The 27,091-nt window shown below is 49.5% G+C and overlaps 1 protein-coding gene across 4 annotated transcripts in view; it reads left to right on the top strand.

Annotated features, from left to right (window-relative positions):
* The window catches only part of KCNC4 (potassium voltage-gated channel subfamily C member 4), a 49,306-nt gene that overhangs the window by 11,164 nt on the left and 11,051 nt on the right, over nucleotides 1–27,091 (top strand). Inside the window, exons 2-4 of one of the 4 annotated variants that reach the window (XM_073320022.2) lie at nucleotides 2,521–3,457; nucleotides 6,827–7,018; nucleotides 21,487–21,630. In XM_073320022.2, coding sequence (XP_073176123.1) covers nucleotides 2,521–3,457; nucleotides 6,827–7,018; nucleotides 21,487–21,494 — 1,137 coding nt within the window. In that variant the 3' untranslated portion in view covers nucleotides 21,495–21,630. Of the gene's footprint in view, nucleotides 1–2,520; nucleotides 3,478–6,826; nucleotides 7,019–21,486; nucleotides 21,631–27,091 lie in introns of those variants that run through there. The other 3 variants (XM_073320021.2, XM_073320020.2, XM_073320024.1) reach the window with 3 other exon arrangements.

The following is a 27,091-nucleotide window of genomic DNA, read 5'->3' as shown; positions in this document are numbered from 1 at the left end:
TGTTCCATAGGAGCAGAAAATTAATACCCCGCCCCCAGTGCAAGCTCAGCTCTGGCAGCTGTTATATAGGCTCCATCCCTTACCCGCCCCTCCCCACCTCCCTGTTCAGAATGGGGGGCGGGGGCATGGTGGAGACATTAATGGAGAGCAGCATCCTGCCTGGACCTAGGGGCCTGGGAGCCTGCTCAGCTGGTGTAAATTGTAGATTGGAGATTCTTACACTCGAGTTACAAGCCCCTCCCCCTCCCCAAGCACAATTAATTTCTCTATTCTAATGGCAACCCAGACAGATCCTTAACTCTGGAGCTGTGAATAGGAACACTATCAGTTACAGCAAGAGATGGGGCATTTGCATGCAGAGCAACTGAACGCTTTTAACTGGTGCTGTTACACCAGCCTTTCATGTGAATTCATAATGGGCACTTAAACAAATCTGTTACTAGAGGGAGTTCCATTTCAGAATCTCCATCTCCTCGTTCCAGCAGCTGCCGCAGCTTGACACACCCCGGGGTCACACCGGATTGTAGCTCTTGTAAAGGGATCTGGCCTGGCAGCCCTCGAGCTCAGAGTCCACAGTCCATCCACAGGACAGGGACAACAAGTGTCCCAGCACATGATCCTCAGAGCTCATCCAGGGCCCATTCTAGCACTGGGAGAGGAGTAGGATTTAAGGTTTTAGCGGGAGCTGCACAGATTCAATGGAGCCGTGCAGATTTCCAACAGCGGAAGAGCTGGCCCTTCTATAATGATTCAGCACTGCCCTTTTTAACGGAGGCTCCCAATTTGGATGTGTACATCTGCCTGCTGAGCAGCATTGTGTGTGTGCAACCTAGTGGATAATGCACTGGCCTAGGACTCAAGAGACCTGCATTCTATCTCTGAGCTGCAGGGGGACCTTGAGCAAGCTGCTGCCTAGCTCCGTGCCTCAGTTTCCCCATCTCTAAAATATGCATAATGATACTGATCTTCCTTGGTAGAGTGTTCTGCAAGCTACTGATGTGCTATTTACGAACTAGGTGTTGTTATTACTGGTAGGAGCACAAAAATGATCTCACCTAGACTATCAAACAGCCCCCAGATGACTTATATACCTGAGTCTCTTTGGGCTTGGGGTCAAATGCATCCCTGGGATGCTCCCATAGGCTTCAATGGAGATGTGGTTCCAGGGCTGGATTTGAATGAGAGCATAGTGATAGAGGTCACAACCTCTGTGGGGCTGGAATTTCAAATGTCCTCTGCTCCCATTCAGACACCGGGATGAAGTGGCCAGATTTTCAGCTGAGTTTCAGGACCCAGCACCTCCCATTGTTCTCAACAGTGCGCGGGGGGGGGGGGGGGGGTGAGGAGCAACCATTGTTCTCAGTGGGAGCTGCTGCAACATGAGCTCTTGAAATTCTGGCTCCAGTGGGGGGGTGGGGGGGGTGGAGGGGATGACTCTGACTTGAATGGAGCTGCTGCCATTCATACAAACTGAGGAGCCGGCTGTAAAGGACGATCCCAAGGTCTCCCAGCTTTAACTCAAGGTCACCGTGTGCCCGGGGAAGGAGTCGTTATCACACCACACCGTCGCCCTTTGCGAGTTAGGGGAGAGACTAATGATCGAATAGTGCCCTCGTGAATTTTAATTTCTCATGAGGCGCTGCTGGCTCAAATGAAGAGCAAATGGACTGAGAGAGACGCCGAGGCACAAACATACCCAGGCTACCTCAATGGCAGAGGCCTAGCTGTAGGATCAGGGTCTTCCTTTTTTATTGGTAGTGCTGGTGGAAGGTGCCGGGCTGACATTCTGAAAGCCCTCGAGGCCAAAGTCCTATAAGATACATCACTACCCCCAGCAGCAGGGCAAGCTTCCCCCGGCCTGTCCAGTCCATCACCTCTCCCCAACGGCAGGGTCAAGCAGTGGTGGCTTTGTGACGTACTGACCGGTTCCCTGGGAAATGGCCTAAGAGCCACCCGGAGAGTCCCGATCTGATATGAAGAGGGGAGCGAGAAGTGAAACGCTCTGTAGTTGTATCACCTTCCTGGCCCTTGTGGTCTTGATCTTCGACACCAAGGTCTGTTATGAAGAGTAGAGCAGGGCCGAGCCCTCTGACCCTAGTTGAGGTGACCACTTTAAGAACATCCCCGCCGGGTCCTGGAGGGCCGTGGTTACCATGACAATGCTGGGTTCTGGCAACGGGTACCCAGCGCTAGTCTCCCAGGTGTCACTGGAGGGGCTGTGTCCTCTCCTTGTCTGTGACCTCTGGCATGGCAAGCTTCTGGGCTGTGCTTTGATGGGGAACTGAAGGAAATAAGAGCAGGGCTTGTGTCAGAGGGCGTGTATGAAATACAATTGACATCAGGAATGTCCTGTTGTTGAACCCCTCCCCTAAGATTTGGCCACAGTGTGTATCTTTTCTTATTCCCCCCTTGTAGGGATAGATAAGAAGGGGAAGGAAGTCTATTTTGAAGCTGCTTTCTTCCCCTTCCCTGTCTGCCCCGGGTTGTTCCCCTAACCACTGAGTTCATTTCCTCTTGCAGATAGTTGCCTTCTCCTCGCTCTTCTTCATCCTGGTCTCCATCACGACATTCTGCTTGGAGACACATGAGGCCTTTAATAGAAATGTCAATGTGACTGAGACGATGGTGGTTGGCAACACCACAAAGGTTCTGCTGACGAATAAGGTGGAGACAGAGCCCGTCCTCACCTACATCGAGGGGGTGTGCGTCCTGTGGTTCACGCTGGAGTTCCTGGTGCGTATCATTTGCTGCCCAGATAAGCTGCTCTTCATCAAGAACCTGCTCAACATCATTGACTTTGTGGCTATCTTGCCCTTCTACCTGGAGGTAGGCCTCAGTGGCCTGTCCTCCAAGGCTGCCCGGGACGTGCTGGGCTTCCTGAGGGTGGTCCGTTTCGTCCGAATCCTCCGGATCTTCAAGCTGACACGGCACTTTGTGGGGCTCCGGGTGCTAGGCCACACACTCCGGGCCAGCACCAATGAGTTCTTGCTCCTCATCATCTTCCTGGCCTTGGGGGTCTTGATCTTTGCTACAATGATATACTATGCCGAGCGGATTGGGGCCAAGCCATCTGACCCCAGCGGCAGCGGCCACACTCACTTTAAGAACATCCCCATTGGGTTCTGGTGGGCGGTGGTCACCATGACAACATTGGGCTATGGTGACATGTACCCCAAGACCTGGTCGGGCATGCTGGTGGGGGCTCTGTGTGCCCTGGCCGGGGTACTCACCATCGCCATGCCGGTGCCTGTCATCGTCAACAACTTTGGCATGTACTACTCACTAGCTATGGCCAAGCAGAAGCTCCCAAAGAAGAAGAAAAAGCATATACCCCGTCCAGCCCCACTGGACTCCCCCACATACTGCAAGTCCGAGGACAACTCGCCCCGCAACAGCACGCAGAGCGACACCTGCCCCCTGGCGGCGGAGGAGGTGGTGGTGGAGAGAAAGCGATCAGGTGAGATGCAAAAGTGCCAGGTATGTAAGTCCCACCTAATGGAGACTCTAGGGAAGAGTCCACTCCCACTGGGGGGGTTGGCTGACTGCTGTGGTTCAACGGGGACACTCCAGATTCACGCTGGAGCGGGAGCAGAATCTGGCCTGATGCCCTCACCTCAAGGCGAGGCTGTCAGGTATTGATTTTTTGAGAGGGACTCCAGGCCTTTGACAGAAGCAGCTGGCTCAGGTGATTGCAACATTAGGAAAGCAGAATCTTTGGAAAGCAACTAGGAATGGTGCCGCATGGACCTGAATCTGTTCTCACGCTGGCATAGATTAGGGGTAAATCCGTGGGGCCTAATTCCTCTCTCTCACTGCCCCTGGGGTAAATCAGGAGTAACTCCACTGAAGGACTGACTGATTTAAAAGCCCCCATGAGATCAGAAGCAACCCCAGTGTGTTAACCATTTTACCTAACCCGAAAGTGAAGATAGTAGTTTATTCAGTGATGCTTCCTGTCCGTGGCTGGCAGCTAATGGCTAGCTAGGAGAATTGCAGAAATCCATCGGCAAATCCTCTAAGTGCCTCTGTGCTAAGAGTGCCAGCTACTAGCAAGCATTATCCCTCAGTGTCTCTTGTGCTAGGCTGGCCTGTGCATTGCCCTGACCCCTTGCTGGTCTGTGTGGTACCTAGCAGCTACCTACCCTACCCTACCCTGTGTGGTACCTAGCAGCTAGCCCAGCCCATGCAGTGCTTCTATGCTCCGGTAGCTGGCCAAACCCATGTCGTGACCTTGTTCCCTGGTAGCTAGCCCAGCTTGGCCTGTGCCACATGATTTGCCTGAGCTGCTCCAGTGACCTGGTGCTTTCATCTGGAGCAGGTCAGGAAATGGAATTTCCATTCCCTGGGAAAATCTGACGTTCCAAATTTGTTTTTTTATTTCAAATTTTGGAGCAAAAAGCGAAAAATTTTGAAACGTTCTCGTGGATGAAAATTCTGGCATCATCAAATTGGTTATTTTCAGTATGGTAACAATGTTTCTTTTCAATCATGTTACAACGTGACCATACCCAATTGCACAAAGGTGGCATGATGTTAAAATTGGCTTTTTAATATACACGTCGAACCAAAATGAATCAAAACAATAAAGGCAAAACAAAATGTTTTTACGTTATTGCAACAAACGTCGAAATGATTCGTTTTGACTTTGTCCTCTCGAAATTATTGTTGCAATGGACGCTGATCCTGGCAAACATTTTGATTTTTGACAAAACCGCATTTTCCGATGGAAACCTGTTGTGTCAAAAATTTTCCCACTAGCATCTAGCAGACCCATTTGACCCTCTGCACTGCTTTGCCCAGCCTTATTCGCACCACACCGAGCTGCCAGCGCCAAGAATCCACGTGTCTTTGGTGTGCAAAGGTTAGCAGCCAGCCCCCAAGGGAATGTATTACAATGTAATAGGTTGAAATCACTGCTGGGGTGTCTTCACGGTGCAGCCTGTCATTGGAGCACAGGAGCCGCTGCGTGCTCCTGATTTGTCTGTATCTCCTGGTGCCAACACTTGACAATCTTACGCTCTGTGTGGCTGCTGCCTGGGGTTTGCCTCTCTCTGGGGTTTCTTGCTACAGGCTCCCAGTTGGCAGAGAAAGGCTCTCTGAGGCCTCCGTTGGGAGCCTGGCCTCTGATGTTTGTCTCCAGTTTTGAATTGCAAACAAAAGATGCATTTAAATTGCATGGAACATCTTGGCTTAGAGCCAATGAATCCAGAGCAAAAGCTGAAAAGCTATCCTTAGCTTGGCCTGTTGCAGCCCTGGAGCCATCTAGGTCGCTGGCTCAAATCTATCGAGCTCAGCTGTGGCTGGGAGAGGCTTTAGGAGCGGTAGATCAAAGCAGCAAATAGATACAATAGCAAGCTGACAGTGACCAAAAGCTTGTGGGCTGCCTGAAAGTGAGTTGGCTGGATCTTAATCCAGTTCCCAATGTTAAGAGCAGAAGTGGGGTCTTCGTCACAAAGCTGCTGTCTACACTGCAAAGTGAAGGGGAGATGGTAGCATGGGTGTCAATAGCAGTGTAGACGTGGTGGCGTGGGCTTGACTACAGGTTAGCAACCAGAGTATGTACCCCAGTGGACTTGTACTCTGGTTGCTAACCCATGCCACTGTGTCTACATAGCTGTTGTTACCTATGCCAGCTAGATTGAAGCTAACACGGGCATGCCTACCAATGCGACAGTCACACCTTGGCTTCCAGTGTAGACGTACCCCAAGACACTAGCATACCTGGCACCAACAGGCCGCCTTGTTGGCAATCTCAGCAGAGAAAACAAGGACTGAATGGGCTGTGGAGACTGAACTGCCCTCTGGGCCCAGGAGTTGGTACCTTCCAGTGCTCTTTGAGACATGTTTGTGAGGAAAGCTGGCCTTGCTACTTCCCCTGACTGTACTTGCCCTACAGAGGAATCTCTCCCCTCCAGGGCTGTTAATCTGGTGTCTTTCGCCAGCACTAAATTCACACCATGTACAGGGCCAGATCCTCAGCTGGTGCGAACTGCTGTAGCCCCACTGAAGGGGTACACGGAATTACACCAACTGAAGATCTGGCCCTGCTCACGTTCTCCCATGGGTGTGTAGCGGGGCCTGCTGCAAGCCTGTGTTTTATACTCATCAGCACAGGACCTGAGCACCTCCATTAAAGTTGCAGGAATTTCCTTTCAAACCCCTTGTTTGTCCACACTCATGGAACATTTCCCTTCTAAACTGAAAATTTCCATCCGCAGGACCCAGCTCTCAGCCAAAATCCATTGGGTGCAGCTTGGGGCAGTTGTAAAAGAGCTGGGGGGTAGCTTCCCAATCCCCCTGCAGGTGGCTATTTGTCGTAATTTAGAGCCGCCTCAGGATTGATCTGAGGATTGAGCCCAGAGAGCCAGGTACTGAGCTGGTATAAACTGGCCCAACTCCACTGATGTTACTAGACCAGATCTTCAGCTCGGGTAAACTTGACATAGGTCCAGTGAAATCAGTAGAGCTTCTCCAGTGTACACCTGCTGGAATGTGGCCTCTGTCTTTCCCTCATGGCGGATTTTTATTTTTTGGAAGGTTTGAACAGAGCCCCTCTAGTTATTTCTGAGTTAAGGAAGGGCGGCATTAAATTATCTGGGGAATGAGCCAGCAAACCTCATTGCTGTTTCAGTTCCACTCGCATCAACTTGGGCCACATAAGGGGGAAGGTTGCCCTACCATTTCCCGCGTTGTAGCTAGCGGGCAGTCAGCCACATGGCCTCCCTGTTGCCAGCAGCAGGAGTGAGCAGACAAGTGTTTAGGCGTGTCAGTTTCTCTGGAAAATTGATATTTTTCATACCTTTCCCCTTCCCATCCTGCCCCGAAGACTCCAAGCAGAACGGCGATGCCAACACTGTGCTGTCAGACGAGGAGCAGCCCCTCTCGTCCTCGCATGAGGAGAAACGGCCGATGAGGCGCTCCAGCACCAGGGACAAAACCAAGAAAGCGGCCACCTGCTTTCTGCTGAATGCCGGCGATTTCCCCTGCGCGGCCGACAGCGGCATCCGGAAAGGTACAGGTGAGAGCCAGAGGCATCTGGTGGATGGAGTGCCAGAACGGGGCGGGGAGATGGAGGACAGAGGGACGAGCATGGATGCGTAAAGCTGCTTTCCAACCCGGGGGGTGGAGGGTAAGGGCATTTCCCAGTCACTTCTCCATTAGCCCCCCCCAATAACCCCCTTCAAAAGCAAAATGCTTCTTTTCTCAGGATACTGTACTCCCTGCCCTTCTCCTGCCCACGCTGTCCCTGAGTGACGCTAGGCGTACACCCACGCTGCACCTCTGGGGTGAAACACCCCCACCACTGCATGAGAGAGGCTGTTTAGAAGTGAATGCCAGAGCGGAGGTTGCCCATAAAGTGCCACCTTGCCCTGAGCTTTGGCTTCCTCGGGCTCATCCCTTCACCCCGCTCCACAGGCATGTGCTGTTCTTACGAAGGGCTTGTCCAGTGCACTGGGTGATCCGTTTCCATTGTCCTATGTGACCTTTTCCCTCTTTCACATCTATCCCCAGAAGACCATCTTCCTGTCTACTCCATCTCCCTCTACCCTTGTCTTTCTGTGCTAACTGGAATCCCTTTTGGGCTTCTCTTACCAGTACATCCTCACCTGTATTCTTGGCATCCTTCTTCCCCATCCACACCTAGCTGCTTCGCTAGCCACAGCATCACCTAGAACCACTGGCTCTTCCCTGCACCTCGTCTACTCATTTACACCTGTGCAAAGTGTGTGTAATAAGCTACCAGTTCAGTGTAATAGAGCTTTACGCTCGCTTTGCACAGAGAATCAGGTCTGCTGTATCTATCTGCCTCCCATCCAGCTAGACTATCTGCCTGGGAAACTACCTTGCCACCAGTATCTTCTCTTCTCTTTGTAGCTGCTGATATTTGTGCCAGCTTCCTTACCCACCAGCTCCGCCCCTATCTTGTTTGTCCACTTCTGATGCCACTCACTTAGCTAGGTCCTCAGCTGGTGTAAACCGGAGAAACTCCACTGAAGTCCATGGAGTTCCAGCTAGAGCTGGTCAAAATGTTTTCGAGCGCAAAAGTGATGCTAGGGCAGGGTTTGATCAAAATGTTCAGGTTTTGCAATTGAAAAAAACAGAAATCAAAATTGGAACATTTTTGGTGAAAATATTTGGTTTTCAATAAGCATTTTGAGTTTATGGGTTTCAAAATCCTTACATCGTTACCGAAAATTGTTTCTGAAAGCTGAAATGTTGGGCAATTTCAATTTTTCAATGATAAAACAAAAAATGTTCAAGAGAAATTTTGAAACTTTTTTTTTTAATTTCCAGCAAAAAACAACTGACCTTTTCCAACTAGCTCCAGTTACCCTAATTTACACCAGCCAAGGATCCGGCCAATGGAGTTACTGAGAGTTCTGACTGAGTAGCCCAAAGGGATTGACCCAAGTGGGTTCATGCAGGTCTGATGGTTTCGCACTGGGTCCTAGCTCCTCCCATCCACCAGATGATCTCTTTGTATGTTGTTGTTTCATAAACAAATTCTGCAAAGAGCTGAACTGAAAACTTGGAAAATAAATCAAATCAGGATTTTTCTCTTTCCTATTTAATGAGCTGCATAAAGCCATCTGCTGGCCTCTCTTGCTGCGTTTAGAGCTCAGAAGCCCTAAACAGTGGCTTTGTTCTTTAAATCTGCCCCTGAGGCATCATGGCCTATTCCCCCCCTTTCTCTCTCTCTTTGATGGTGTAACATGATCCAGCCTGAGAGCTGGATTAATGCTGCCATATTGGTAACATCTAAATCCAGTGCCTAGGTCCTCTGCTCGTTCTAACCCAGTAGGCAGGGTCAGTGTGTATTACACATTCCCTTCTGTGTCCAGTCTAAGGAGGAGATGAGTCTCTTGTGGCCCCAGCAATGGACCCGGGCAGTGTAGCTCAAGCTGTAGGGATCTCCATTCATTCCTTGGTGTGAGCCAAGAGCGTTGGCTGCCACGCCATTGTCTCGTGTAGCATTAGAGACTGGGTGAGCCAGCATTAAACAGTGCCCAGGGCTGAGGAGCCGTGAACCACTCCACCAGTGCCAGTCTCTCTTGCAGTCTGAATGGCTAATCCAATGGCAACGGGAGCGAGGTCAATGGTTGAAAGTCAAGGAACCAGATGGGGACAACCTCGGATAGCACCCACTGCTCCTCAAAGCCACGAGGCAGTCAGTGGACACTGCCAAAGGAACGCTGCCCGGAGGTGTGATTGAATGAGGGAATGGAAATAGGTCCCACAGTTGCAGAGCACACCACACCCCCGCTCCCAGCCCAGCTTCCTCCTCCTGCAGCGATGGAGGCCATCTTGGCCAGCGCCAGGAGGAGGTTGACAAGGAGGTCCCAGTCCCGTGACTTTGTGCGTAGATCAGGGAATGGAGGGAAAAGTGCAGCCAGAACCTGAAAATAAGGTTCCGGAGGAGCCAGAAGAGGGGCTGCCACCTGACACATCTTACTCCAGTTTCCCTTGTTGTGGTCCTGGCTGATCCAGCTCTGAGGAGCTTTGGAGCAGCACTGCTTTTCCCACGGTCAATGTGGATCCAGTACTGTGTTACTGCGCCGGGTCCAGTCTCTCTCTGGCAATGCAGAGAGCCCTGAGTAGCTTTGCCAATTCCATCCTCACTTTGCCATCAAAGCTACTGGCTGATCCAACACTACGTGGGACTGGGCATCACTGCCAGCCCATTGTTGTGATGTAGCGAGAAGCAACATTGCTCGACCAAAACTCTCTAGCTCCTCCAGCAGAGACATGAGCTGGAGACTTCTGTGTGACTCTGCCGTGGAAGGGCCCTCTGTTGTTCTTCACTAAAGTGGAGATTAGGAGCCAGATCTGAAGCCCACTGATTTCATTGGGCTTTGGATCAGGTTTTGGGTCAGTTAGGAAATTTGGGCAGCATAGAGGAGATGGAATTTATAACATATGAAGCTTCGGGCTTTATCAGATGAGAGAAGGAATTAGAAACTCAGAGACATTAGGACTTTCAGATTTTTGGGAGAGCTGGAAGAAAAATGTCAATTACTTTTCTTGGGAAACGTTGAAACATTTTTATTATAAACATTTTCCTGCCTTTTTTTGTTTTGTGAAAAAGCAAAACTAAACAGGCTGGTTTTTTTCAGTGTTCAAAACTAGTTTTTGGTTTTAAAAAAATTGACTTTTGTAAGCCGAAAATACCCAATAATGTTTCCTAGACCAAATAAAAATATTTTTTGACGAAAAAAATAACATTGGGGGATTTTGGTTAAAAAAACAACAACTCACCCCCCAAAAAATTGGTTTTGAGGGTTTTTTTTACCTAAATGAAAAATTTCTGCAAACTTTTTATTTTGGACCATATTTTTGAAGCCATATTTTTTTCATTCAAAAATATTTTGATGAGAAAATGTCAACCAGCTCTGATTTGTAAACTATCAGACCAGATGGGGAAACAGGTTGGGGAAAACAAGGAAGAATTAACACTGGGCTTTTCCCTTTACAGGGAAACCTCTTTAGACAGAGCCTCTGCTGGCGTAAACTGAAGTAGATCAGCTCAGGATCTGACCTGTTCTCTTTTAAACTGCACAGGTCAATTGTAGAGGGTCGAGTGGGATCTGAACAGGAAGTTTCAGTGCGTGTTACAATGGGCTCTTGAGCTATCTTTTATAAAGTCATGATTGCTGATTGATTATTGTTCCTTTTGCAAGCACCAGGGGCTTTACAAAGGTATGAATTCTATGCATACAGGGGTAACTTGCCATCATCCTCAGCTGAAATGCCGCCAGCTCTGGAGTGGGATGTGGCAATAGAATAGCCTGAGAAACACTCCAAAAATGCTCTAAAGCGGAAAGTGGGAGAGATTACCATAAGCAGCGGGAGCAGCTGGGAAATGTAACTGGACGGGATGCAAATTGCCCTACAGTAGCCAGGACACTGGCACTGGAATCCCTTCTCTGGTGAAAACCTCCAGGGGATCTTTCATGATGACATGTGGTCAGAGCACAGTGTCCCCTAACACCATGCTGGGACACTGGTTCCCTAACAAGTCCAAGCAAAGCGCACCCACCTTACGGGATCACCAGTGCTATTTCCTATAGCATCTGCATTTGTTGCCAGAGATCTCTCATCCAAGTACTGACCCAGCCTGGCCCTGCTTAGCTCTGCGAATCGATGTAACCAAACGTTCGTGGTGCATGAAAATATATGGACCAACACATTCCTTTAATGTCCCCCCAAAACATCTAAACCTCCTGATTGAGGTTCGATCAGAACTTGCTGTCAGATGGCTTGAGAACTGGGGAAGATGCTCATTTGGAGATGTGATGTCCAGTTACTGTGTGATGTGATAAATGATAGGGTCTCTGAGGGGTGAGGTGGTCGTTTCTCAACATGCTTCATGAAACACAATTAGCCTGGAGACTAGTGATTGTTTCTATTAACTGCGGCCTTTGTTTCACGCATTGTTATTTAAAGAGGTTTCTTCGGACCAGAGGCAAGAGAGACAGGATTAGATATGCTTAGGAGGAGCCTTTGTATCCAAATATTAGAACCTTCTAGCTTGATTGTCAGAGGTGCTGAGGGCTCTGTCCTAGACAAAGTTAATGGGAGCTGTGAATGCTCAGGCCCTAATTAATCTCCCATTGCGGCTATTTGTGCTGGTACTGGACATCCTGGCAATTCTCCAACTTCAGAGTACTTTGTTTCTGAGCCCAGCTCCCTGAGAGACTTCCGTCAAGTTTGGGGACAGGTACTTATGTTATTACAAGCTCTGGAAGTCAGGACATTGGCGTTTGGCTGGAAGTATAATGCAGATATCAGCCATAGACAGGATTTGGTCCTGGTTCCAGTAGACATGTTTCAGACTGAGAATGGTTTATTTCAGGAAGTTGGAGAATATAATTCTCCTTCCCATAATACCCTTCTTCCATGCATGCGTCTTCTTTGGTCCTGAGAAGGGCAAGCCCATCCTAACACAGATGAAGTATTTCCCCCTGTTTCCCCTTCAGAGGGCATGACCCCAATCCCTTGTCCATACAGATGAGGTGTTTGAAACCGTCTCAGCAGCAGAAGTGGGGGAATCACTTGTCACTATCCTGAAACATGGCTGCGTGTGTCCGTTTTGGCATGTCTGTGTGCACGTTTCTCTTTGCATGTACCCTGTGTGTGGGAGCACATCCTGCCCTTTTGCTGAGCTACACACAGGGCTCTGGAAGGTACACCCTGGCGGTAGATCCAGAACTCATCCCGCCAGCACCTTAGATTTTAAGGCCCAAAGGGACTGTTGTGATCACCTTGTCTGACTCCCTCTAGAGTACAGGCCAGAGAACTTCCCCACAATAATTCTCAGAGCCGATCTTTTACAAAAACATCCAATCTTGATTTTAAAATTGCCAGTGATGCCGAATCCACCACAACCCTTGGTAATGGTTAATTACTCTCACTATTTAAAAAATCTATGCCTTATTTCCAGTCTGAATTTGTCCAGCGTCCGCTTCCAGCTATCGCATAGTGTTAAAGCTTTCTCTGCAAGATTGAAGAGTCCATTATTAAATATTTGGTCCCCTATGTAGGTGCTTGTAGACTGCAATCAAGTCACCCCTTAACCTTTTCTTTGTTAAACTACATAGATTGAGCTCCTTGCATTTCTCGCTAGAAGGCAGGTTTTCTAATCCTTTCATCATTCTCATGGCTCTTCTCTGAACCCTCTCCAGTTTATCAACATCCTTCTTGAATTGTGGGTACCAGAAAAGGACACAATATCCTAGCAGCCGTCTCACCAGTACTAAATACAGAGGTAAAATAACTTCTCTGTTCCTACTTGAGAGTCCCCTGTTTATGCATCCCAGGATAGCATTAGCCATTTTGTTCACAGCATCACACTGGAAGCTCATGTTTGGCTAATTATCCACTAAGACCCCAAATCTTTTTCAGAGTCTCTGTTCCCCATCCTGTAAGTATGGCTTACATTCTTTGTTCCTAGATGAGCACATTTACATTTAGCCACATTAAAATGTGTATTGTTTGCTTGTGCCCAGTTAACCAAGCGATCCATATCGCTCTGTGACAGTAATCTATCCTCTTCACCGTTTACCACTCTCTCATTTTTTGTCACCTACAATCTTTTTCACTGACGATTTTATGTTTTCTTCCAGCTCACTGATAAAAATTTGAAATAGCATAGGGCCAAGAACCAGTCCCTGCAGGATTCTACTGGAAACATACCCGCTCAATGGTGATTCCCCATTTACAGTTACATTTTGAGACCTGTTAGCGAGGTTTTAATCCATTTAATGTGTGCCAAGCTAATTTTATAGGGTTCTAGTTTTTAATCAAAATGTCATGCAGTACCAAGTCAAATGCCTTACAAAAGTCTAAGTGTACTATGTTAACACTACTGTCTTTATCAACCAAGCTTGTGATCTCATCAAAAAAAAAAATCAAGTTAGTTTCATAGAATATCAGGGTTGGAAGGGACCTCAGGAGCTCATCTAGTCCCACCCCCTGCTCAAAGCAGGACCAATCCCCAGCTAAATCATCCCAACCAGGGCTTTGTCAAGCCTGACCTTGAAAACCTCTAAGGAAGGAGATTCCACCACCTCCCTAGGTAACCCATTCCAGTTTGACAAGATCTATTTTCCATAAACCTTTGTTGATTTGCATTAATTACATTACCCTCTTTTAATTCTTTATTAATCGAGTCCCATATCAGCTGCTCCATTATCTTGCCCAGGATTGTGTTGGCTGCAGCGTTTTGAGTTGGGAAATGATCATCGATAGTGTTCAGGAATTCCAAGGGTGTTTTAGTTCTGGCAGAGTGAGACCTCCAGCATGTGTCTCTCAAATTGAAGTCCTCCATGATCGCAGTTGTTTGCTGTTTGTTTGTTTTTTATCCCTACACATTATAGATAGCTGTGCAAGGAGCCAGTCATCCTATTCCCTAGTGTGATTTGGTGGTCTATCGTACCCCATCTAGTACTTTATATGTTAGGACACTGATTCATAAGCATCTTAGTACTTCTTGAAGAGGAGCAGCAGGCGTCCCCACCAGCCAACCAGATTATGGGTAAAATTTACCACTGGTGCTGGCCCTTTGTATTTGGGTAGATTTTGCCTCATGTGCCTGGAGGGCTTCAGGGCCTGGCAATGCCATGAGATGTCAGACCACATCCCCTCGAGGCTGTAGCTGGGCAGCAGGTGTGGCAGTCAGACCCCTAACCGAGCACCTGTGTACTCCTTTGCAGTCTGTCCTGCCATCTAACTCCCACTGACAGCCTGTGTCTACACTACACAGTTAATCTGGTTAGGTTAGCCTGGCATCTCCGCTGCTAAGTCCTGCCCACAGTACTGGGTCCTAGCTGTTTCTGCATCCACCCGTATCTGTCTGGGCATATCCCATGGTTCTTTGGGCTGAAATGCTCTAGGATTCTTTCTCAGTCAATTGCGAGGGAATTTCTGTCCTTCAGGGGGAATTGTGGGAAGGCATTGGAGGACTATTAGAACTCAAGTGATTTGCCTGTGTCTTCATTGCAAAGTGGGCAGGCTTCCACTCGAGTTAAAGCAGAGCCTGGATTCTAACCCACACTCCCATCTGGGTAACTTTCCACAGGCTCCAACACCTCCAAACCCTGATTAGAGGTTCTTCTGTGTAGAAGGTAGGGAGGGTAAGGTTAAAACTGGGGTAAGAGCCTGGGTAACTGTGCAGTGTTAACACACTCGTTGTCCTGCATCAGCCTAGCGCACCAAGCAGCCATCTATGTATGTGTAATCTATGTAAGATAATGTCTGTACGTGGGTATGTGCATACGTGCTGCAGAAGTGATACCTACATAAGTCTGTGTTGATCTGGGTGCTATGCATGTGGGAGAACGTGTATATAATTCATTTAGGAGTGTGTGCACGTGAGTTAATGGGCTGTGTCATGGAGGTGAAAACATCAGTGTGTTTTTCATGATAAGTGAGTGCGCAGTGTGTGGTGCATGAGTTATTTGTGAGTGTGCCGGTGTGTATATGCATGGATGAGTGTACGAGGGCATGCGTGTGAGTACCTATGTTTCTGTCTCTTTGTGCCTGAGGGTGTTGCAAGAACGTGAGTAATTGACCAGACGTATAGGAGTAGGTGAGTTAATGCAGCTCCCCCCCCCGGCCCCGTGTGCGTTGTCGAGTTCATGTGCGTGTCTGCGTGACGATGCATTTCTGTTCCCCATTCAATGCACAGGTGTGATCATGCAGGCGCATCACTGGGCGGTGAGTATTTGCACGTGGGTAAGGTGGAACCTCTGATGCCATTTTGCCGGGGAAGAGACCATCAGGGTGCCCACTGCCATCAGCCGCTCTGTTTGTAAAATGCCTCCATGCAGCTCCTTGGCAACAAACCCATTTTTAAACCAATTAGGCTGACCTCAGTTAGCACCTATATGTGTTGCTGGGAAACCAGCCTCCCTAACGAACAGCGCTGATGGCAATTAGCATAGCAAAACCCTCCGATGCTTTGCAACTTTCCTTGGACGGTTTGCCCAAGCAGCAGCTTGGGATCGGGTGCTTCCGTGGCCCTATTAGAAAACAACGCGAGCCCGTGGGGCTGGGCGAATAGAACCGAGGCAGCTTCCTTGGTAAAGAAGCCCGCTGATCAGCCTCTTATTCACAAACGCTCACATGAGCCAGGGTCATTCACACCAGGCACCAGCTGCATATTTTTAACAGGGGGCCGGGAGGGGAACTGACCACTGGAACAATTTACTATGGGGTGGGGTGGATTCTCCCATCCTTGGGCCCTGTCATACAGTGGCTGGCCCCTTAAGGGCCTCAGGGCCCACCTGTGGTGAGATCAGCACACTTCCCCAGGTGGGACAAATGATTTTGGTCATGTGACTGACTGACCAGGCTCAGGGATATAAGGGAGAGGCCCGCAAAGGTGAGTGGGAGGGTAGGTGGAGGAGTTTGAGCTAGCTACAGGCCAGCTGGAAGCTGCAGGTGAGTGCTGCAAGGATTGGGGCTGTTTGGATTATGACAGGGAAGGAGGGCTGGGGTCACCTGTCTCAGGGGGAGAACTGGTGTCTGAAGAGGCCAGCTGGTGTGAACTGCTGCTTTGCTCTGGAGAGATGGCTATGGGCTTCCTGGGTTTGGGGGAAGGATTGGGGCCTGGAGGGGCAGTGTGTTTATGGACTACATTAATTGCCCCCTGCCCCTTCCAGAAGGGGAATGTTTTAAAATGATATAGATGGGGTGGAATTTTTGAGGAGCCCTGTGAGAGGGGGAAACTGAGGCAGGGTGCTGCAGAGTCACCACGAAGGGGTCCTCAGAAGGCAGAAAACTGTTTACAGGCCTCTCTTCAAGAAAGCACTTAAGCAAGCTCTTAACTTTTTTAAGCATGTGCTTAAGTACTGTCCTGAATAAAGATGTGTTGGCGTCTATAAGATCTGTAGCTGTTCAACCAGGGTAGGGATTGAGGTAGGGATTTTGGGGTGAGGATCTCTGGCCTGTGTTATGCAGGAGGTCAGAGGAGAAGATCATAAGATCTCTTCTGACCTTAGGAATCTCTGAATTCACCAGGATGTTTGGGGAAAGCCCAAATGTAATGAACATTCTCATGAAGAACTGAATGTGCAATAGATCAGTAAATAACCCTAAACTTTTGGGGATAATTTGAAAACCTAAACTTTATAAGCATGAAGAGTAACACCCCCAATCTCCTATGCCTTCCATTCTCTAACAGCATATGGACCTCTCTGTCATCTCATTGTCCTGCACTGGTCTCTGCTCCGACACCCCTCCCTCCCATCATGCAACATCATGTTGCATCTCCACTCTGCTCGTCCCCTGAAAGTTGACATTGGCAGCGCAGTGCCAGAGTCGAACTGGGAATTGCTCGCCTCCAGCTGAGTGGGCTGTCCTTTGCGCTGGCCGCCTGTTTTGCTGGGCATGTTAACTTTTCAGTGGGGGGGGGGGGGAAATCTCTTCTTTCCCACGTGCATTTGGGAAAACCCTGGGTGCAGATTTGCCGCTTTCCTCAAATCCTTAAGTGCAACCTAAATAAAACAGGGCAAGGATGTTCAACGTGCATCAGCCTCTCCATCAAATGGCTCTCAGAACAGCCGTGAGTGGGTGGAACATAAAGGGTCATTGAGTTGGGTGATGGAGTCTCATCTCTCTCTTTTTTTCTTTTGTTTATTACCACAATGTAGAGGGTGGGGGCGTGACCCCTATTTCCCATCTCCTTAGCCACCCCCCGTGTTGGTGATTTAAGCTGTCTCCGGCTTGCTGCCTGGGCCCGTTTATCTAACCAACAACTGGCTCGTTAAGGTCAATGGTAGCCCTCGCCCTGTGCACATCCGAGCGATGGAGCACAGGGGCAGGAGGCTTTGGCAAGTAGACTTGAGCTAGCGCATTTAAAATCACAGTGTGGGGGTTCTGGCTTTGGGGGGGGGGGGGAGCTTGGCTCTGGAGCCGAGGGTCCAAGCTGGGACATCCACAACCCCAGCTGGGAGTGAGTCTCCCAGCTGCAGTGGAGACCTACTATGCAGGCTGTTGTGCGTGGGCTGATGGGGCCAGCTGTCCTGCTCATGCTGTGTCCTGCGCACTTGCTCCCTGATTGGCTACGGCTTAACCCTTGCTCCGCATCGGGTGCTGTGGGGCCAAGCTGGGAGCCTCTCGCTCATGCTAGGTAGCCCCTTATTCCATAGTAGGACCAGCTGGGAATTCTCCGCCGAAATGTCTGGTAGTTGGGGGAAATGCTGATTGGTCAAAAAGGACACTGCAGGGCAGGGTCCATTTCAGCAAATCTCCACTTTGAAAAACTGAGGGGCAGGAGAGGGGAGAAGAAAACTATTGATGATTGGGGAATGTCGCAGTTGGACTCCCCATCAGAGGAAGGGATCAGAGCCCAGCCTTCGGGCCCTTTGATGGGGACAATTAAAGCCCTGTGTCCCTTAAAGAGACAGGTCTCCTCTATCACTAGCAAAGCACAGCTGAGCAAGTCTATTTCAGTGGGACAGCTTGAGGGGTAAGGAACTACTCAACAGTTGGGCTCTTTGTTCCTGTTGCATTTTTGGAGGCACCATGATCCACACTAGACATGCAGTCAGAAGACCTGGGTTCTAATCCCAGCTTCACTAGGGACCTGTTCAGTAATGGCTTCCCTTCTTTGCCTCAGTTTCCCCATCTGTACAAGGGGGCTAATGATACCAACGTCCCTCAGTATTGAGATCTGTGGGTGAAAGGTACTACCTAAGGGTGATGTGACTGGCCTGATTTCCCTGCCGAGTTTAACAAGCTCACAGGAGTGTGTAGAAAAACCTCCCTCTTATTTCAGAAGAAAGAAAACGTGGGTTTTTCCGAGCCCTAGTTAGCACAGGGCAGAGACTAGAAAAGTCGTGGTTGTCTCTCATCCTCCCCCCACCCCCACCCCCCAACTTGTTTGTGGATCATTAAAAGAACAAAATAATTAAAAGCAGGGACTTGCGCTGGGAGGACTCTGCAAACTGTTCAGCTGCTTCATTTAGGCTGCCGATCACCGACAGATTTATGTCAGGGCTGCTACGTGCCAAATAACCATTTCTGACATGGCACCTTCCCCACCTCCCCCACATGCCTGTTACCAAACTTGGAGCAGCAGTGGAGGCCAAGACTGTGTTTACTCTACAGCCTAATGCCAGCACAGCTATAACCCTTAGCCCTGCCATGAGTGCAGGGGACTCTTGAGAGCACTTCAGGTCCTATGATTCTCTGTGGATCGGGGAGAGGTGTGATCCCTGACCGACACCGGGCTGGTCGCAGTTCCTATGTGCGTTTACTGACATCGCCTGTTCTGCCCGTCGGGAGTGGTTTCGTTGTACCGGTGCAAAGCATGACTTTGGCCGATAGCCGCCTCCAGACCAGGAGTGCTTTGCCGGTGTGGCTATGCCAGGGGCGCCCGCAGTGATCAGCTGCCAAAATCTTAACGGGTTCCCTCCTCACCCCACGAGGGGGTTGTTGCCCACCCCTGCCCCCTGGGACTCCTGCCCCATCCAACCCCCCCCATGTTCCTTGATGCCCCCCCCAGGACCCCCACCCCATCCATGCCTCTCCCCTGTCCCCTGACTGCCCCTAGAACCGGGCAGGAGAGTCTCATTGGCCACTGTAGTGGGTGCCCACCCCACTCCTAAGAGCCAGAGGCACCTGCCGGGAGGCGAGGTGGGGAGTCCCAGAGGTGCTTACCTGGGGCAGCTCCTAGGAAGCATCCGGCAGGTCCCTCTGGCTCCTAGGAGCGGGGGAGCATAGCTGGGGGGGAGCAGGGGGAGCAGCCGCTCCCCCACTGATCACGTCAAAAGTGGCACCTTAGGCACTGACTCCCTGGGTGCTCCAGGGCTGGCTGGAGCACCCAAGGGGAAAATTTGGTGGGTGCAGAGCACCCACCGGCAGCTCCCTGCCCCGCCCCAGCTCACCTCACCTCCGCTCCGCCTCCTCCCCTGAACGCGCCACCCCGCTCTGCTTCTCCACGCCCCCCCCGCCCAGCTTCCCGCAAATCAGCTGTTCGGCAGGAGGCCAGGGAGGGCTGAGAAGCAGACAGCGGCTTCCCGCTCAGGTCCAGGGAGGCGGAGGTGAGCTGGGGCGGGAAGCGGTTCCCCTGCACTCCCCCAACCCTGGTTACCTGCTGCGGCACGGGCGGCCCTCTTCGTGCCCCCCCCAGCTTACCTCCGCCTCCCTGGACCTGAGCGGGAAGCTGCCGTCTGCTTCTCAGCCCTCCCCGGCTTCCCGCCGAACAGCTGATTCGTGGGAAGCCTGGGCGTGGGGGGGTGGAGAAACAGCAGGGCGGCATGTTCAGGGGAGGAGGCGGAGCGGAGGTGAGCTGGGGCCGGGGGTGGGGCGGGGAGCTGCCAGTGAGTGCTCTGCACCCACCAAATTTTCCCCGTGGGTGCTCCAGGGCTGGAACACCCATGGAGTCGGCACCTAAGGCGTCACTTTGGCCGGTTAAATTTAGAAGCCCTTTTAGAATCAGTTCTCCCTCGCGGAACAACCGGTTCTAAAAGGGGCTTCTAAATTTAACAACCAGCTCTAGCGAACCGGTGCGAGCCGGCTCCAGCTCACCACGGGGCGCACGCCTCGTGTGGACATAGCCTGAAAGAGAACCCAGTGCTGCGTGTTCATCCATTTCCAATCTCGGTGCCAGGGTTTGCCCTGAACTCTGTGCCATGCCTGTGACTCGTCTGCCACTTACCTCAAAGAGGCTCGTCAAGGAGCTATTCTATCGCCGTGCATGCGTCTGATTTCTGTAATTAAGCGTATTCATTTACCTAACCATTCTGGTCATTTTAACAGGTTTATGAGACACAGAATATTCAGGGTTAGCACCTCTAATGTAACCAAGGGAAAGGAAAAGAGAGACCACAGCTCATAGCACTAATAATGCCTTGTCCTTCTCCCCGGCATCTATTATTGTATCTCAACAGACTTTACAAGGTCGTCTTATTTGTATTACCATAGCACACTGGAGCTCCTGCCATGGGCCAAGCCCCCATTGTGTATGGTGCTGTACCAACACAGAACAGAAAAAATGGTTCCTGCCCCAAATTCTAGCCTGACAATAGGTCAATGTTGGTATTCAGCTTTTGCAGATAGGGAAACTGAGGCAGTGAGGAACAAAAGCCTATTTAGGTTTTTAATACCCAGTGCCTCATCATAGTAAGTAGCTGGGCATCTTCCGGAGAGCTCATGTGGTGGATTCACCATCCCTTCAAATCTTTTTCAATCAAAATAAGATGTCTGTTTCTGAAAGATCTGCATCAGTGAAACCATAAGTTATTGGGCTGGCTGCAGAAAGTGGCAGGTGAAATTCTCTGGCCTGTGCTATGCAGGAGGTCAGACAGCGCTGATCACCCTAGTCCTTTTTGGCCTTGGCATCTGTGAATCCTAAGTGATTTGCCCAAGGCCACGCAGCAAGGTTGGGAAGACCAAGGAATAGAATCCAGACCTGCCGCCCCTTTTTCAAGGAAAACGCTGGGTCTGAGAAACTTGAAAGCTGTCACCTGGCCCTGCGTTGGATACATCTAGAAGCCCAAAGAGCCTGTAGCTAACTACTGAGCTCCTGAAACTTCACTCCTGCAAACACCAAAGGGGAGCCTGTTGCTCTGTGTGGCATGGAAAACCCTCAGCAGACCCAGAAACTTATGATCAGCAAAGCTACTAATGTTTCATCTACTGTGTATTAGACCTGACATGTAGCTGTGCTCTGCGATTTTTAGCATTGGCATTATGCAACTTGGCAAAAAGCATGACGAATGTGCAGCCCTTCCTGCCTCTACAGCAACAGAAACCAGAAATAGAGAATAAGACTCAGGGAGTTTGTAGAGAGAGGCACCAAGCTGTTGAGGGATCAATTGCATTTATTTTTCTCTTTCACCCAAAAAAAAAGTGTAATTTTTTCAGGGGGAAGCTGTACATGTTGGGTGGGTTGGTGGTTTTTTGTGTTTTTGTTTGTTGTTTTTGGTTTGCAGCCTGGAATAGCCTTTTAAAAAGACCTTTCCTCTTCACTATGTTTAGAGATCTAGCGAGAAGAAACATGTCCAAGTAAGAAGAAATCTCCATGGAACAGCAGCAGGGCCGATTTATTCAGATACTCCGAAAAATAAATATTGGCTTCTCTGCCTTTGCCAGAGTCCTGAAATGGCATTTAAAGACCTTGGTGTTAAGTGGTTTTCACATTGTCCTCAATCTCGGCTTGATGGCCTTGGGGCCTGATTCCTCCCTTTAACTCCAGGGCCCGAGTAATCACAGTGCAAGCTTTAATTAAATGTGCACCTGCTCTGGGCCGGAGGTATCGTTTGGTCTTCATGCCCATTCAGTCCTTGGTGCCTCTGCTGCTCGCAGGAGCAGAGGAATGGGGGTGGCAGTGACACCTGTTGGCTGGACTGGAGTGAAACCGTCGGCTCGTGGCTTCACGCAGCTCCCTGGATAGCCCTCTGAGTGTAACGAGCCACTCCTGCCAACCGAAGCTGGATTTGACTCTGATTTAGCAATAAAAAGCTCCTTAGCCTCTCAGCAGTCCCCTGAGTCTTCCGATGAAGCGAGCTGTAGCTCACGAAAGCTGATGCTCAAATAAATTTGTTAGTCTCTAAGGTGCCACAAGTCCTCCTGTTCTTTCCGAGTCACCAAAAGGCTCGCCAGCTGTGGCTAATCAATTCCACCTTGTGCAATGCAATCACAGCTTGTGACAGGGCTCTGAAGCTAGAAGCCTGATTGGAGCTGTGTTGGGGTAAGAGAACTTACCCTGGATCCATAAACCACTTCAGGTCAATTTCTCAAACTCTCTCCTATTAACAGATACATTGTTAGGTCAATGCTGCTGAAAATATAGTGCCCGAGTGTGTTAAAGCCCTCCCCCCCCCCCCCCCGGCCACACCCACACCCCCAGGGCGTGCCCTAGAAATGGCTGGGATTGCTACGGCTCCTGTGTTCACTGCGCTGAAATTCAGTACACGCACACGTGCGTGTATATACGAGCACTCATCCCTACGTTAACGATGCCCACAGTGCATGAGCACTGCGTGCAAAGGATACACCTCCCCTCAAGCCTGGCGTGTGCACACACGCCATTACAGTACACGGCACAAGGCCTCTCTATGCACATACTAAATTTGCACATATCTATATCCATGCACAACCCCCACATCTACATACATGACCCCTAGGACACATCTGCCAGCACACTGCTGTGGATTCAAACCCCCCATTGGAAAACCATGTGGGGGTCTGGTGGGGATGGCAAAAAAAACAGTCCATCAAGGTGTGGGGTAGTTTGGTTCAATAATGAAGGCGTTGGAGGGCAGGGGGGGTGGGCAGGATACCTAGGGTCTCTTCCCAGTTTAGTCACTGATATGCCTGGGGCAAGTCTGCTTCCTTTCCTTGTCTGTCTTGTCTCTTTAGCTTACAAGGTCATTGAGAAGGGGGACTCTCTCTCACTAGGTATATGCATGATGGGACCCTGGACTGGGCACTATTTTAACACAAATAATAATGAGCGTATGCAGCCAGCCAGCTCATCCTCTATCCCGGCCCTATGCATTAGTCCCTATTACTACTCCAAAACAGGACCCCACTGTTCTAGGTGCTGTCCAAACACAGGGGAAAAACAGATGGTCCCTGCCACCAAAGTGCTGACACACTCATCACTCTGGTGCCGGGTGCCTGTCTGAGCCCGGGTCCCCAGAAATCCTGCATTCCTTTACCAACTCCTTCACTACCACCTTTAGCATGACTTTGAGGAAGTCACTTCACCTCTTCTTTGACTCCGTTTTCTTCTCTGTAAAATGGGGATAAACCTGCATGGGTGTTGTGGAGATCAGTTAATGCTTGTGAAGCCCGTTGAGATCCCTGGAAGAAAGATATGTGCAAAGTATTGCTCTGTTTCTCAGGAGAGTCCTGAAGGAGCTGAGAAAATGGAAAGACCTAACAATCAGTTGGACAAGAAATGGACACGGCATGAAAATAATTGCATTGACCAGAAACCATCTGTACCTGGCTTCCCCCGCACTGCCAGTAAAAATCCACAGTGCCTAGTTAATGACAATAAAAAATGTCAGTCAGGCAATGCCTATGAGGAAATAAGAGAGCAAAGGTGGATGCCGTATAGATGCAGTCCTAGGATAAAGAGAGAACTCTCTACTCAACTTTAAGCTACTGATCTATTATTAGGTTGTCCCCCTCCATCCTTCTGGGCATACCAAGAAGCTATTGTCATGCTCTTGCCTCCCAACCAAGACCCAATGGAAAGGAATGATTCCTCCAGAAGGACCACAAAGCACTGTGCAAGACATTTGTACAAGGGCCATTTTCTCTGACTGTTGAAATGCAGCCACCTCTCAGGTGAAACACAGCAGCTGAGCAACAGCACAGTGCAACAATAAATGGCACTTCACCACAGGAAGAAAAGAAGAATTACAGCACTGGATCAGTATATCAAACAGCAGCTAAAACTGCAAAGGGGAAATGTAAGTAATTCATCAATATACAAAGTGCCAGGGGAAAGCCAAATCCCAAGGGCATGGATGCTTTAAAGTAACAGCACGTGGTATATGGGATGAGGGGAGGGCTTGTAGTGGTGTGTTTTTTTTGCCCCATCTATGTGATGTGTTAATTGGAACTCATTTTAAATCCCAGCCATCAACAATAGATGTTACTTACAAGGCAAGCCCAGAGGATGCAACTGCGAAGTGACTGCAGAAGGGAGGTTGCTGAGAATGCTGCTTTGGGTATTTTAATTCCTGCAGTTTTAGAGGCTGTCATAGTTCCCTAAAATAAAATGATAGGGAGGAAGGAAAATGGTCCCAGAAAGTGTCATGTTCCAGCTCTAGAAAGAAAAACCCCTTCAAAGCCATGTGTCTGAATGACTAAAGTTAGATTCTAAGGGCTGTAAGCCTGGGTAATGATATTCAGCAGATGAAGGGGGAGAAGCTGCTTAGAAGTCACAAGTGCAATTTCCCTTGCTAGGGCTTTTTCTTCCACCCTGGTGGCAAGTGGTGTGTCTCCAAGGGAGAACCGTGTGGTATCCAGAGGGCAACAGTGTTCATGTAACCCACATGAACCCAGGCTGGCTTTGTCTTCCTCTAGTGGCTGGCTCTCACAAGAGGATAAGAACCCACTATAGCTGCCAAGGAGTATCTGGCTCAAGTGACAGAACCTTGTGCCTTTTAGCACTGAGCAGCCAGCATTCATTCCCCCTGAGGGCCCAGCACTTGTTGTTTCAACTTCGAAAACCTCTCCATTCCTTTCAACCAACAAGATTGGCTTCCCTGCATCTGAAAGGATTCTGTGAGCTCTCCAGCTCCCGTCCCTGTTTGTTTTGTGTGTGTTTTTGCTTGAATGGGTTCAGGTTCCAGTGTTTCCTGAAAAAAAGAAAAGGAGGACTTGTGGCATCTTAGAGACTAACAAATTTATTTGAGCATAAGCTTTTGTGAGCTACAGCTCACTTCATCAGATGCATTCAACGGAAAATACAGTGAAGAGATTTATATACAGAGAGAACATGAAACAATGGGTGTTTCCTGAGCTGCTCTGTCAGCTCAAACAGGTCCTTTGACAAAGAGAACCAACAAAAGCAGGTGATCTATTGTAGAATGCACACAATCAGAGCAATGTGGCATGGGTCGAGCTGTGTGAATAATTGGCTTTTATTTTTATTTTTTTTTTTTTTTAGTTTGAAGCATGTACTTCCACGTTTATATTGCTATTTTTGCCATGCTAGCCTAGGTAAAGCCAGTGCAGGTATGTCTACCTGAGCGACAATCCCCTCTCTGATTAGTGTAGACGTACCCATGGAGGATTCCAAGCTATGACCGTGGGCAGGGCACTAGGATAGCACGAGGAGACATTACTGTAGCAAATAACATAAGGCCCCAATTATGGGTCATGCAAGTGGGAGTTGGCTCTGCTGTTATGATCGCATGCTATGATGGGCACTTGGGGTAGCTTGCTTCAGAGTAGAAGGCTGGCCTTGTGACCATGGCACTGAATTTGGACTCGAGAGAGTTGGGTGCCATTCAAGATCTGGAACAGACTCTGTACAGGACCTTGGGCAAGTCACTAAATAGTTCTGTCTCTGTTCTGAGGAGGAGAATTCTTCTTTGTCTATTTAGACTGGGGCAGGGACTATATTGTCTTATGGGCCCCTGATCTCGGTCAGGGACTAGCGCAGTGGGGGAGCCCCAATCTCGGTTGGGGCCACTATAGTCTCTGCCATAATACAATAATTCTATGAACGCAGATTGTACTCTTGGCATTGCTGTCTGTTGATGGGACTAAACAAAGTCCTTTGTTGCTATTATTTTTTTATCTGGGTTAATTTCTCAGACCGGTGAAGCTGTTTTCAAAGGCAAGTCCCTGGGGGATCTGGACAATCATAAGTTTGATGCAAAAACAGCTTGGAGGGTAAAGGAAGCTGGGGGAGCAAAAAGCTTAGTGGTATCATGAGAAATCCATAGAGCAGGCTGGAGTGTTCCTAGCTGCCCTGCAGGACAGTGGAAAGCTTTTAAACACTGCCCCTCTCTCCACAAGCAGGGCAGGGTGTTTGCACAGGTAAGAGGAGATGCTTTGAGCAGCAGCTCTGCTCCTGGCTACAGTTGGCTTTTCCTGGGAGATCATTCCCCAGCCAAGGTCCAAACTCAATCCTCTCCCCATCCAGACAGGAACGGGTATTGCCAAGTGTTAGAGTCCTGCGGGTATCCTGGATTACCCCACACCTCTGCTTCCCTAGGACGCTCCCCCTTTCAGCCCTGTCTAGGGCCCTGCCACCCCACTGCTTCCATCAGCTGGATATGTGAGCTGTGATCCGACTCCTGATTCTACCTCCTTTGAGATCCTCTCTTCACTTGGATAACTGCCTCTGCATGCAGTTCCAATGGCATCTGCCCAGCACGGTGGCTCAGAGGTTCACACGCAGTCTCACAAGCTTTGTGGATGGCCTTCAGCTTCTTCGGGGGAATGGGCTGGTCCCAGGCAAATGGACAGCTCCCCCTAGCAGGGAAACAAATTGCTTCAGACTTGGGAGACCTGGATTCAGGTCCCTGCTCTGCCACAGACTCCCTGTGTGACCTTGAGCAAGTCACTTAGCCGCTCTGTGCCTCACTTATTAATGCCCCTTGGAGTCAATGGAACTTCAGAGCACTAAGCTGTATAGCGCAGGTACAGCTCATATCAGAGTCTGGACCCTCTCCACTACTGTCTGTATGGGAAAGTGCTAGGGAATTTAGAAGAGCAGAGTCTTTCTCAAGGTCCCTTGAGCCAGCCACTAGAACTGACTGAAGCATTCGACAGGATGGTTAAAACACCTATAGAGCCGATCTGTTCTATTCAATCGTATAGGAGTTTTCTATGGCAACTTCTAGAGTAGCTTGTTTTCATCCATACGCAGTCTTGATTTAAAGACTGGCTGTCTTGGTAAAAGGGCTGCTGCAGCTCAACCGGGACTTATAGGTTGGATGCAGGAATCACAGGGTGAAGCGCTATGGCCTGTTATACAGGAGGTCGGACTGGCTGGCCAGGATGGTCCCTTCTGACCTTAAAACCTACAACGCTACGAATGGGAAATTCTGTGGGGCTTTTCCATAAGTCACCACCACTCTGTGGATCGCTTTTCATCTGATGCTCTCAA

The sequence above is a fragment of the Lepidochelys kempii genome, chromosome 21 (assembly GCF_965140285.1).
Source record: "Lepidochelys kempii isolate rLepKem1 chromosome 21, rLepKem1.hap1, whole genome shotgun sequence".
In the NCBI taxonomy this organism is placed as follows: Eukaryota; Metazoa; Chordata; order Testudines; family Cheloniidae; genus Lepidochelys; species Lepidochelys kempii.
The sequence above is the reverse complement of the archived record's forward strand: the minus strand, read 5'-3'. Positions and strand labels throughout refer to the sequence as shown.